The 13,730-nt window shown below is 39.4% G+C and overlaps 1 protein-coding gene across 1 annotated transcript in view; it reads left to right on the forward strand.

The window, feature by feature from the left end:
- PLEKHG7 (pleckstrin homology and RhoGEF domain containing G7) overlaps positions 1-13,730 on the forward strand; it is a 31,184-nt gene that overhangs the window by 7,207 nt on the left and 10,247 nt on the right. The window contains exons 3-11 of the mRNA XM_088166060.1: positions 1,118-1,158; positions 2,850-2,945; positions 3,611-3,760; positions 5,733-5,877; positions 8,519-8,619; positions 9,378-9,491; positions 11,155-11,329; positions 12,715-12,830; positions 13,604-13,697. Coding sequence (XP_088022186.1) covers positions 1,118-1,158; positions 2,850-2,945; positions 3,611-3,760; positions 5,733-5,877; positions 8,519-8,619; positions 9,378-9,491; positions 11,155-11,329; positions 12,715-12,830; positions 13,604-13,697 — 1,032 coding nt within the window. The remainder of the gene's footprint in view (positions 1-1,117; positions 1,159-2,849; positions 2,946-3,610; positions 3,761-5,732; positions 5,878-8,518; positions 8,620-9,377; positions 9,492-11,154; positions 11,330-12,714; positions 12,831-13,603; positions 13,698-13,730) is intronic.

Here is a 13,730-nt window from a genome sequence, read left to right on the forward strand (position 1 = left end):
ACCAAAATGACTGCATTGCTAATTTTAGAATTCATCTCTTTTTTTTTCCTGCCTTTTTCCCCCTGCATTTTACCGTTTTACAAGTAGATGAGAGGGTAGGACACAGATCACATTGCTCCTCCACAGGCTAGAAGCAACCAGAGCCCAAGCCAGGTTCTCCATCTGGAAGCAGCTGAGGTACAATTTCCTACCTCCACAGCTTCAGGAAAAGCAGCCCGTGCTGCCCTTTGCAGTAGTGCTCTGATCACAAGGGTAGCAAACCCCACTCATGGCTAGAGGTTGCTCACAAGACATTGCAAAACTGAAATGCTGATCTGCAAGCAATTTCCACAAATAGCTATCAGAATATAGAATAGTGAATATAGTAAAGTGTGTAGTGTGATTGACGGGGACCCTGGTGGCCAGAGGTCAAAAAGTTTCTCCAAAAGCAAGTCACCCAAGGTCACAAGCAGAATTTTCATGACAGCAATAAGTCAGTCATTTCCAGAATGGCCAAGACCTTCAAAATCCAGAAACGCAGAGTTTTGACTGTGATTCCCTGTCACATACCTGAAGATGGGTGTCACATAAAGAAAACCCTTTCAGATTTCTTGCTGAACAGTCATTCCTCACAAGTCACCAGTGCATTCCTAAATCTAGATCCCCAGCTTTCTCACCAAGGACCACAAATTACAGTTGGCCTCACTGTGCCAGCCCTGTGACAGATCTGAGGCAATCATACGATTGTTTATTCACTGGAGATTTAAATACCTGCATAACTCCAAGTTATCATAATGAAAAGGCATAGACTAATCCTTGCTTTAAAACATCTTCAAAAATTGGCTTGAGGTGTGATGATGTTCCCAAGTAAAGAATTGGCAATCACATAGTGATCACCTGCAACAAGTAGGAGTGTTTAGCATCATGCAAGATCCCACCACAGATAGACATAATTCTTGCTGGGAGAAATCCAAAAAGCTTAATGGGTTTTAAGTCTGGTGCACAAACTGCCTAAACTCAAGTATTAAATATGAGCCAAATAGAGTATATATAGTCTATCAAGCTACATATATAAATAATTTAAATAAGTTTTCTTTTTTATTGTTTCCTTACTAATAACATTCATTTTACCCATTAGAGTCCAAAAAGTCAAGGTGGCCATTTGCCAAAAGAGGAGTCGTGAGTATTTTTATCATTTTATTTTTCCCTGCACTGACCTTGCCTTCTCCCACAACTAACCTGGGTGAAAATAGCTTCTTTACTTTCCTGTCCTTGGAGAAAGGCAGCCAGCAGGTGAGCTGAACTCAGAGGTCTCAGCCCTCCCTAGGACTGCTTGCACATTAATCTGTAACACAGATTGAGTGGCTGCAATGCAGCCATTGCAGGTGATGCACATGAAAACACAGACAGGGACACTGCTCCCCATCCCTGTGGGTGGTGGGAGAAGAGGAGTCCTTGGCACCAGGAGGGCAGAGTGGGATGGGCAGTGAGAGCAGGGACTCTCATTCAGGAAGGGATCCAAGCTTTACCTATAAATACAGTGTTCCAGGACACTTTCTTAGTCCTTTCCTGTCCTCATGGCTGCCCTCACCCTCACCAGTGAAAGCACAACTTAGTGGATTTCCTTATCTAACACAATTCCTTGTCTTTCCCATTTATGAAAACTTTCACTTACTAAGGTATCTGAATTTCCTTTCTGTGCAGTACTGTTCAGCACTCCAAAAATTACTTACAAGTGTCTTGATAGCCTTTTCTAAGGCCTAAGCATGTAATTAAGAACAGTCTCTTCCCAATTGCAGAACCAAGGCAAGTACTCAAGTTAATAGATGCAAGAATTCCCTCTTGATTTGATAGCAGTTTCATAGCATTTGAAGGACAATGACCTAAAACTGAGGATTTTTAAATCCAGCAAAATAATTTAAATCTGCAATAGAATGCATTTGATATTTAGACAAAAGTGATTGCTAAGACTATTAAATGTCATAAAATTTAATTCACGAAGATTCATTTGCTGGTACATGAGTTCAGTGTGCATATATATTAACTGCATTATTTCTTCTGCTCCATTTCAATCTATCTTTCAAAATTAGGAGCTGAACTTAGACCCTAAGTTTCAAATATTATAATCAAACACATATTTCAAAATTGGCTTGAGTTCAGTGCCTAAAGTTCAGACAATAGAAATCCATGAAGTGGGAATATACTGTTCCAGAGAACAGATAAAACTTAGCCAAACACCTTATAAGTCTGTGCCCACAGCACTAAATTAGAGTTCATAAATAATGTTTAAATTTTTTACAAGACCTGAATAAACAAAGCCGAAACAAAAGCAATTGTTTTTATTTCATGGTCCCTCACGCAAACTCCTGCTGTTCTTTCAGCTTTCCAAAAGCTCATTTTACAGACACTACTCTGCAGATGACCAAGGGAGCTTTTTCCATATGTAGCTCAACAAATTAAAAAGAAATAAATAAACAAATGCATAAATTTGTATACTTATGACTGGATTTCAACTATGAATCTGTTTTCCCCTATCACTGACAGTGCTAAGGGGAGCAAAAAGTTTCATTTGTTCTGTCTTCCAAGGGTAGCCTGTTGCCATAGCAGTGATTTGCCCTGTCAGAGACTAGTATATTAGTAAATAAGATCTTACACATCCAAACCTGAGGCATTTACACACCCCACCCACAGCTACAAAGAAAGCTGCCATCACTGCCTTGTCTCTATGTAGAAGAGCCTGGAAATATAAAGAAATAACTAATTTAGGGGCAAACTCCTTACAGATTAGGGCAAGGTTACAGAGCTGAGTAAACTTCTTAACAGTCTTTAAAACACAGTATGAATTGGGGTGGTTTTTTGTCATTCCACAGGGTAAAGACAAACAGAAGCAAGCATCTGATTTGGAAAATTGTCTTTCAACTGTTAAGATCATAGACTGCTGCACAGATGAATTTTTCTGCTTTAAGGTACCAAAATACTCAGTATACTGTACCAAGGATACTTAAGGATGGAAGGAGGAACTTTGTATTCTTTATAAGCTAACATTTTCCAGTTCATTAATCTGGATATGAGACTTTTCTGTTAAATTAATGCATAGGTATATGGTATGTTTTTTGTCATTTGAAATGGAGGGGCAAGTGGGAAACTGAGGCTTGCTGAGGGCTCCTGCCAGTGTCTAACATACATATAGACATCTGACTTTGGAGCAGGCCCATAATGTAATAGAGGCCACCATAGGACTAAGCAAAACAATTTCCAAATGACTATAAAGACCTAGTCCTTTGGTACCTTGATTTTATCATCCAGAAAATGAGAAGATATCCACTCAAGAGCAGCAGAACAGATCAAATTCCTTAGCATTTGCAATCTTCCCACTAATTTTTGATAGAGCATACCTAAACATAGACTATCATATTGTGTTGCTTTCAAATTCAGTGTGTTTGTATTGTAAGTATTTTAGAGAAGAATGGCAGATTTTAAAATATTTTAAAGGAAATTTTAAGCTTTCAGAAGAAAAATCACTAATAATGGTAGATGAGATTTACACAGTAAATAGGACATAGATTCTTTTTGTAAGGTCTGAAGCAGCCGATGCAACAATTGGTGGTTTTCTTTCTTCTTCAACCAATAGAGTAAATCTTGGCATGAATTTATAAAAGAGCAACAGACTGAGCAGAAAGATGTCAACAGTCCGTTAGAAGTGGAAAAAGAAGCAGCAGTGTGGGAACTTTTCACAAGTGAATGCACTTACTTTCTGGATCATTTGCTTGTTCTCAAGATGGTAACGTCATATTTCACTTTGCAAAAATAATGAAACATTATTTGTTCTGCTGTGACAGACACAAAGCCACCTGAAACCTCTTAGAGGTCTGTGGCAGAATGATTTAAGCATCTTGCTTTTCCTCCCATCTTGCCTGCTTATCCTTTTTCCATAGCTCCCTTTTCTATGTTTATGATGATATCTCTTCTTCTAAACATCACTTTGAGTGATGCAATCTAGTGCTTTGCAATTACCATCTGACTGCAGAGCCTTCCAGGATATTCAATTGATATTCCATTAGTCCTCTCACGAACACTGTACTGAAGCCATGCTCCAAACAGCTATTTCTGTACTGGACTATTCCAATGGCTAATGTTGCTAGTATGCAACATTATATTTGTCATTTAACTTCATATAGACCTGTGGTTAGATTATCCTGACTGGAGCATGAAAACCTCAGAATTTAGCAGACATGTAGTTTTAATGTTACATGAAAACTGAAAACAACTCCTCTCCCAAAAACTCTGTATTACCTCCGACACAGTGAATTTTAAGAGCTTGAAGTATGGACAGGAATATTACACACTGTTACAAGAAAAGCTGCGCTATTTATATTCATCACACATCAAAAGTTAATGTATCTATTTAAAAGGATAGAAGCTTACATAAATATTTTCTTATTTTTCTCTTACTTGGCACAGACAATTTGTGATTTTTTTATTAAGTCAAAGAAAAGAGATTTTTGAAACATTTTTTTATGTTGCTGAAAATTTAGCCTGGACAATTCAAGAACTACTGCAAAGTAAAGGAAATAAATAGAGAAGTGGGCTGAATTCCTTCTTGGTGGGGCAGAACAGGAAGGGACAGAAAAGAGGATAACAGGACCAGCTATTGGTTCAAGGCAGGAGAAGAACATCCTTCTTTCTATACACTTTGTTTAGAAATCTGAAAAGTTTAAAGAATGGTGAATACTGGGAAGAAAGATGATAACAGCAAGTGTGCAGGCTCCCTGTGAGTCTGATGTAGGAACCCACAGGCAAGCCCTGCATGGCCCACAAATGATGAACTATTCAGTCCATGCTAGCATTCCAAACTCTCCCACTAAAGAAAGAACCCATTGCACTTGGGTTAAAGACAGTTTTAAAGACACCTGGTTACTTCCAAGTATAGAAATATTCCACTGATTTTAATGAATCACCACAGGGAGCTTTAGGACCACCATAAATCCCCTTTAAGCTCTCAGGACAACCTGGTCATGGGTAACTAAAGAATTACACAAGGCTAAGCAAACACTCTCACTAGCTATTCAGTCTTGGCACCTGGGTAACAGGTTTTTTTCATTATGCTTTATACACATAAAAAAAAAGGAAAATCTACTCAGTAACCTATAAATTTTAAGTCTTTTTCAGATTTAGGTCAGATTCAGTACACTCAATCAGCTTAAAAAAATACAAAATCTTAAACAGTCAATAAATACACATGCAGTTTTCACTCAATACAAGTTAATAAAACAATTCAAAGAGATGAAAAACCTACACAGGATGGCTACTTACCTTAATCCAAGAATATCTTTTTTCCTCATAGTAACTCTTAACAATTTAGATAGCAGCAGATGCATGGGGTAGGAAGGAAAGCATTTAGAAAGGTCATAGAAATCTGTAACTGTGACTCTGATGCTACTAAGTCCTTCACGCAGGGATCTGCAGGGGGCTCATTTGCCCCTCTCCTGCCCAAGGGCACAGCAGGGACACAGCTGCCTCCATGGTAACCACAGAGAAACCCCAGAGACATCACTCACACCCTCTTCTGCACAAAACCCAATATTTAACCTTCAGGCAGATCAGGAGACTTTTCTCCCAATGCCATCTTCTGCCGTCCCTAAACCAAATAATCCTTTCATATGAATTTCAATAAAAATGTTATTTTCAGGGGGGAAAAAATTTATTGAATTGGCACAAACAGTAAATAACATTGATTTGTTCTGGTTTTAAAGGTATTTATGAACACTCTAAAATACCTCCAAAATAATGAATTTCTCTTGGATGTGGATTTGTGGAGACTTTTTGCAAACTTAGAGGAGTTAAACAAGGTGAGTAGAAAAGGAGAAGTGTTACTTAGATCAGAAATCAATCAGCCCAGTAAAAGAAGACAACAAATCAAAAGCTTCTATTTAGTTTCAATGCTCACATTTGGAACTTAGTTCAAATAATCTATCTTTTCGTCCTTTCTATGTGGTATATCAGTGAGAGTCAAACATCACCAATGCACATCATTCTCTTGTATCTCCAACTGAAGATGCATGGCATTTTAAACATGGGGAGAGCTCATTTGGCAGTTGTTTCTGAAGTAAACACAAGTTGGAGACTAATTGTCACAAGCAGCGACCTTTTAAAAGAGATTAAGAGAAACTATTACCCAATCCTTACACCAAAATAGGAAGCATGGCAAGTTCCCTTTTGCAAACAGATGGGCACAGAGACTTCACTATCTATTCTGCCACTCCAAAAGAGCAAGTTAAAACAAAATGCTGACCCCCTCTGTCCAGCTGAGGTTTCCCTTGGCATGTGTGTAAGGATCTCCTCCACAGAGACTGGATGCTCTGTGTTCACTCACTACTTATTCTGCTCTGGAGGGAGGCCACAAGGCTTGGCGATGATGTGCTCCAGCTCTTTGCTGCTTTTGGCCAGCTCCTGGGAAACCATTTGCAGCTCCTGAAAGTTAAAAACCCCTAAGACAAAAATAGCCTTCACATTGCTTTAGAAACAGAGTAATTTTTCTTTGCTTGGGGGCCCTTTTACAGGACACCTCACCCTTCATTGTAAAGTGAATTTTTGAAAGAACTCTGCAGCTGTCTTAATTGAATAACTACTCACAATCACATCACACGCCCTAAAGCAGCTGCTGAGTTCCATTTATTTCCCTTACTGCAGTTCCCTTGCCTTAATACTGAATCCTTTTTAGCCAAAACAGGAAAACTGGGAAAGGTCTTCAAAGTAGAGACACTTAGCCAGAACTCAAACACATGAGCAAGGTACTGCAGCTCAGTCACAGCCCTCACATCTGGTGAGCTACTGAATGACTGACCAGTAGGTTTGGAGATACAAGGAAAAATATTTTTAGTTGACAGGTTCCACCTTTGGCTTATTGTGGACTAAGACTGTACATGCAGGCAACTACTAAAGTTGAGCAGATATATGGTTGTTGATTCCCTGATTCTTGTTCAAATAAGGGAGTGGGATATATTGTTGTGTTTCACTTAGATTTGAACTTGGTCATGTCTTGAGAGAATTATCTTATAAAGGTCTTGCTTTACTTCCTAATTTTATTTTCCTTATTGATGAGGATAATAAATGATTGTTATGAATACTTAAAATATTCATTAAATGTAGGAGAAAGAAGCTGCTCTCAATGCCTTTGGTGCCTTTACTCATACATTTTACAGTGTGCATATCTTGACAGCAGGCTGAATCCATGAAAAAATGCATGTTGTAAAATTGTAAAGATCAAAATTAAAGAATGAGCATTATCCTATAAGCATCCTTACTTCCATAAATACACCAAACAAAGCAGTCCGCAGCTACTACAGCCTGTAGCAGTATCACAGTGGATTGATGTGCCCTTTTGACCTAACATTTGGCCAACAGCTTAGCCCAGTCATGGATTTGTGTGAAAATAGTGCATTCAGGATGAAAGTGTGGGCTTAGGAGCAGGCCTGCAGACCCATCTGACTGATAAGGCAGGCACTTTTGAATCCAATATAAACATGCAAAGTTAACTCATGGGGAATATGAGAGTTTTTGGAGTATTTTATAAATACTTCCTTCACCTTCAATTGTATGAAACAATCTCAAACCATGAAAGATGGTGTCTTCCTCCAATGACCATGAAGGCTTCCTTAACTGTCACAGCTCTGTCATACACAATCACTGTTTTCCAGTGGATACCATTCACCCATTGTCATTTTTTATTTCAATCCATGTTAAATACAGCTGCTAGCCCAAGACAAGTATAATGGACTAATCTTGTTTCAAAGCTTTTGTCATCAGGCATTATCACAACATAAGTGTGTATTTGTATTTGTCTTAGCTTCTGACTCATTAAAGCTTTCTGGGCATAATTCAAAAGATAGTTCTGGCAATTTTAGAGATAAGTATAGGCTCCCATTACACTTGGAGCCTTCAGAGAGGACAGGGATGGGAAATAAAGTTGCTTTAATCTTAACTTCAAATCACTGATGCTAACTTACCTCTTTTTTTTCCCCCTTACTTAGATAAGTCACAATTTTCTGAAAACATTTTTTGAAACTGTGAAGAAGCGTATCAGCAAGTCAGACTCTCCTATGGATTTCAGCTCTGTACTCAGAATGGTAACATAATTACAAGTATTCTTGCTTTTAATACAAGCAGCAGACCATTTATCATGGCATACAGGTGCTCCAGAGCAATCAGCTCAGTCAAATCCATGCCATCTGTCATGGGCAGTTTGGTCTCAGCCTCAGGTTGCTCCTATCAGAAGGATTTTATTCATTGGCATGTTTGAAGCAGTCATGGAAAGATGCCCTGTATGTGGAATCAAATGTGGAAAGGTTTTCCCTTCCTGGGGAACAGCAGCCCAGACTCAGGAGACTTTTCCACTGGCAGAAGCAAGCTTCCCACTTTATGGAACATGTTTCCCTGAGACCAGATCCCAGCCCCATCACTGCCTCCTTCCACTCCTTCACACCAATCCTCCCTTACTCCATGGACCAGACCCACACTTGTTTATAATTGCTTAATTAAGAGCTCATTGGGGTTGAAATTACATTTTGGCCTGTGTCTGTTAAGCAAGAGGGAGGTGCAGCCACAGCTATCCTGCCACTGCCAAGCACTGCAACCCTTTTGGTCAGTCTTGTGTGGTAAACAAGGCAGTTGTCTGAACAGCAGTCTAAAGCAGCTCTAATTCCTGCTCAGCTCCCATAATGCTTGTAAAGTTGGAAATATTAATGAAGACAGAAAATCAATTGACTGACCAGAACCTTCTCTAGGAGTAGAGGCCAATGGAAAACTTCTGGGAAATACTAAAAGACCCTACCTCAGCATTAAGACTTTTAACAGAGAAATTATGGCTAGAGCTTGGTTTCTTGCCCCTGTGACCTGACTTCAGGTGTTCTTATTGAAAATGTTTGTGTGGATAGACAAAATGCCAGACAAAGCAGCATTTTATCATGCATGACGTTCAACATCTCCAACATAAATAAGGCTATCCTGTTATCCTGTTATTTCTAAGAGCATGCTCAGATATAAAATACCATGCTACATGAAGTTATCAAAGCTGTTTCAGAAATAGTGGGTTTCATCTTCAACTTCCATATGAATTTCACATCATTTATTTCTAATGAGAACTAAGTCTGTGTCACACCTCTGCAGAGCTATTTAAAACTGTACTCCCATGCATTAGTGAAGCATTGTTTTAGTATTTTTACTACTTTACAGTTTTATTGCTTTTTAAACTGTCCTTTACTTTTTTAATTCCCCCTTTCCCCATTTTCCTTGGTACAAGGAAGTCTCAGATAAAATGTACATTACAAACCCAAAACTCCTGTTTCTCCCTTTGCCATGATATTTTTCTTTCTTGATAAATTTCTAAATTTTTTCTGCAGTTTTTCCAGGGTGACCTCTGCCAGACACACCAGATTTATTGTCTTAATTATACTTCTGCTGTCTTCTACTTGGAAAAACTGAGACAGAGAGAAGATTTTGGCATCTACCTGAAAGTAAAGTGATGGTTTTGTTGTTGTTATTGCTGTTCTTGTTGTTGTTGTTGTCTTCAGCCTTCCTACCTTATGACAGGATTTCAACAACAAACTAGGAATGTTCATTAAAAGCAAAACTATGTAGATGGCATTTCACAGGGATTTTTTGAATCAGTGAGCTTATCACTGATTGGAAGTCACCCTTCTGCATGTGTGAAAGTCCTTATTTATAATTTAGAATAGATAAGAGGGGGAAGAGCTGGGCTTCATTTTTGCAGGCAGAAAATACAAGCTACTAGCTTCTTTCATATGTTTTGTACATAATTCCTTTACTCAGTGACCTCCACCTTGACAAAGTGAAATGGTTACAGGAAAAAAAATATATACAAAAATCAATTTCAAATGTTTTACTTTGGCATAAAACAATACCAGCAAGGGAGAATTTACCTCCCTCTAAGGCTGGAAAGAGCTCTCAGTGGACTCTTTATCAAGTTGCATCACTACAGCAGGTTCTGTCCTTGCTGACACTGCATCCGCCTGAAGCAGCTCCAGCCAGTGCAGTGGTGGGCTCTGCTCTTTCTGACATCATTATCAGACCAGTGTGTCCTGTAAATACTTCAGATTAATCTTCAACATTACAGGCTTAGAAAGAGAAACCTGAAGTAGTGGGCTTTTTTCACAGGCAGCCCAAAACTGGAAGAACGTCCTTTTGTGGCAGGCACGTTCTGGGCCTTGGAGTTTCACATTGCTTGCTCCCTGATGAGGATTATATATGTTCACACCTAGGAAAAATGTTCCTCAGTGGCAAGTAGCAGTGACCCTAAAATATAAGGTGGCTTTCAAACCTAACTCAGGCTAATTTTCTCAGGTCTTCCTGAGAAAATAAAAACAGTGGATAAATAAGAGCTGTAGTTGATGTGATAGCATGGCCACAGCATCTGGATGGTAAACAGCAATGCAGAAAGTGAATCTGGAGGGGCAGTGCTCTGTAGAGAGCTGTTCTTGGCTTGGCTGAAATAGTGTTAATTTTGTTCCTAGTAGCTGATATCGTGTTGTGGTTTGAATTTAAGATGAGCACAACCTTGATAACACACAGAGGTTTACTTGTTGCTAAGCAGTTTGAATTAAGTCGAAAACTTTTCTGCCTCTCACTCCCACCAGTGAGGAGTCTGGTGGGCACAAGAAGATGGGAGGGGACACAGCCAGAACAGGTGACCCCAAATGACCCAAGGGGTAATCCATACCATATGGTGTCATGCTCTGTATATAAACTAGAGGGAAAGTTGGGTGGGGGGCCTCTGCTCTGGTACTGGCTGGCCATTGACCAGTGGGTGGTGAGCATTGTGCACCACTTGTTTTGCATATTCTGGGGGATTTCTCCCTTCTGTTCCTATTCTATTAAACTTTATCTCAAACTACAAACTTTATTTTTATTTCCCATTTCTCTTCCCCATCCCACAGGAAGAAATGAGTGAAGAGTGAATGAGTGGCTGTGTGGTTTAGATACTTGCTGGGTTAAACTATGACAAGAGCGTTTATACTGTCCTTGCTCTCACTGAGTGAGAAACTCATCTTTCATTAGTCCCTGTCTCCTGACAGTCAGCTAATGATGCAGAAAACTGTTTGCTACCTCCTAGCCAGAAGGAAGCTGAAGCCTAAGGCAGATTTTCTTTGTCTCCAGCAGTGGTGTGAACAAAATGAACAGTGCAAGAGGTTGCATCTGCCAGAGCTGCTGGTTGCTCCTCTGCATCGACTGACACGGTATCCCCTCCTCCTCAACAACATCTGGAAGAGGAGCACAGACGAAACAGAGAAAAGTTTTATCCAGTCACTTAAAGAGAAAGTGGAAAAGTCTATAAGTAAGTAACAAAGGTTAAAAGTCAAGCATGCAATTACATATTGGAAAGTTTCGTGGCTTTTCTGTGCATGTCTTTTGAAGTGTGAATTGGTCAAGTGTCTTCGCAGAAAACCAACAAGGAAGTCTGTGCCTTTCTACAGTCCTGACCCTCATTCTGTAGGGAATGATTTGGGCTACCTTGTGCTGCCAAAGCCTCTCTGAGCAATGTCACAGGACTCCCAAATCAGTGAGTCACTTGTATTTTCTCAGAATCATCTGTAGTGACAGGCAAACAATTAAAAGCAGATCTCAAATTGGAACATATAAAGAAAGATCTCAAACAAAGAAGTCTTTCAGTTGGATTTATGTCTAAGGAGGATTTTTTTAGAGCTGATCCTTAATAGGATAAATTTGCACTCACAAGGGGAATATTATGTCCATGACCTTTCGCTAATGACAGGGTCTTACAGTTGTAGTAAAGTTGTCTCAGCTATAGACTTTCTCTAGCTATTGCAGAAAACAAGTGGCTGGTCCAGATATTAATGTTTTCCCTGCATTTTGTTTTAAATATATAGTATTTATACATTTAACATATATAAGGATAGCAGTTTTAGGTGTGGCCCCAAAAGACTATGGGATGTCTAGAGAGTATTACTGGCATAATAAATAAGTCCTTCCAGAAATCAGACACCTCCAGATCAAGGAAACTAAAGATAGAAGGGTGACCCCTCTTTACTCACAGACACCTGACAAAGATCTGCCTTCATTTTTTGATCAGTGAACCAGTCACATAAAGAACAGTCATAGTCCAAGCATTTCCCTTCTGGTTGGGAGGTATGGGTCTGAAACTATTATCTGCGACATCACTCCACCCAAAAACTTGAAATTTAAGTTGCAGGTCCATGAAAACTTTTCCCATAATGGCCTTGAATCAGCAAAGACACAGTCCCCATTTTTCACATTTTGAGGGACCCCCATCTCAGTCACTTCTGGTAACACTTCCTCTGAAATTAATTCTCATTAATTTCAACAGTCTTTTTATCAGGCTGTATATATTGAAAATTATTTTTCTCTCATTATACCGACAGTTTCGAATGACAGGACTTTTTTTGAAGACATTTTTAAGATTATAGTTTGAGTTTTATATGATTTCCTGTTCCCCAGATTAGTAAACACAACCTTTTCATTTAGCAGTGAATTTAAGCACCTTTGAATGCATGAATTGAAATTCTGTCCCTGCTGATCTAAGTAGAGTTTAGGCAATTTTTCAATGAGATCAAGATTTCATCTGAGGCCTCACACGTGAGGTACTTCAGCTTTCACTGGAGAAAATCAACATTCAGCATCTTCTAAAAACAGGACTGCTTTTGCCAGCCCTGGCAGTAACTGGTGTTTCACACATTTCAGGGGATCTGGAAGGTAAAGTCAAATGGTTGGACAACTTTCAGAAGTTCAGGCAGCTGCAAGAAGTTATAATTTGGCCTCAGGTCTGGGATCGTGACAAAAGGTTCTTTGTCCCAGAGGTAAGCAGATTTTAAAGAGCTTTTTTTTTTTTTCTAGAGGAAGGTTTAGTTTCCTGTCTGTCTTCATAGCGTGGTCTAAAGTTGGCTGGTTGTCTGTATTCTAGTTAGTGGGGATGGCTCTGCTCTTACAGGAGCAGCTGCAGTCTGGGCACTGCAAATGCTGTAGCTGAACACACACAGTGCCTTGGGTGGCAGCATGGGTTGCTCTCAGTTAGCAACCAAGAGAGGGCAATGATAAAATCCAGGGGGACTCCACCATATTTGCTTTTAGGGGACAGGATGAAATAGGATAAATATAAGTATTATCACCATTTAATAAAGTAGAAATTATTTGCCTCTTTCACTTCTCAAGCTGAGCCAAAGAACTTTCCATTTACACTTAAATTACATTAAAAAAAATACACAGCATACCTGGGTGTGCACATTTCTGCTGTAGTTACTCCATTACCCAGACAGACTTTAACCAGCCCTATGGTAACATCATCAAGTGGGTCTCATCTCAAGGATTATGTCTGTTTACATACAGGGCTGCAAACACTATTAAACTCAGTTTGGAAAAATAAAACCCAGCTTAACATTTCAAAAGCATAAACACATTTAAGCAATAGCACTGCTGAAGAAACACAGGCATGCTCGGTTATCAACTGTGTGATGTACTTAGCCTGAGGTAAGAATACACATATGCTCATCTTGTTTAGCTGCTGGTAGCCTCCCAGTTCACCATTCATTATGCATGATTCCCCTTTCTCTCTCTCTCTCTCTTTTGGGTCAAGTGTTTGAAGCAAAACTTAAGAGAAAACAGCAGTGAAAACATTTTGTCTTCAGTGAACAGACTTCTCCTTCATGAAGGGAGGCTGATGCTAGCAGGTAATGTCCCTGAATCTCCTGGTGTCCAGAGAT

Source organism: Sturnus vulgaris, chromosome 5 (assembly GCF_052056855.1).
Source record: "Sturnus vulgaris isolate bStuVul1 chromosome 5, bStuVul1.hap1, whole genome shotgun sequence".
Lineage (NCBI taxonomy): Eukaryota > Metazoa > Chordata > Aves > Passeriformes > Sturnidae > Sturnus > Sturnus vulgaris.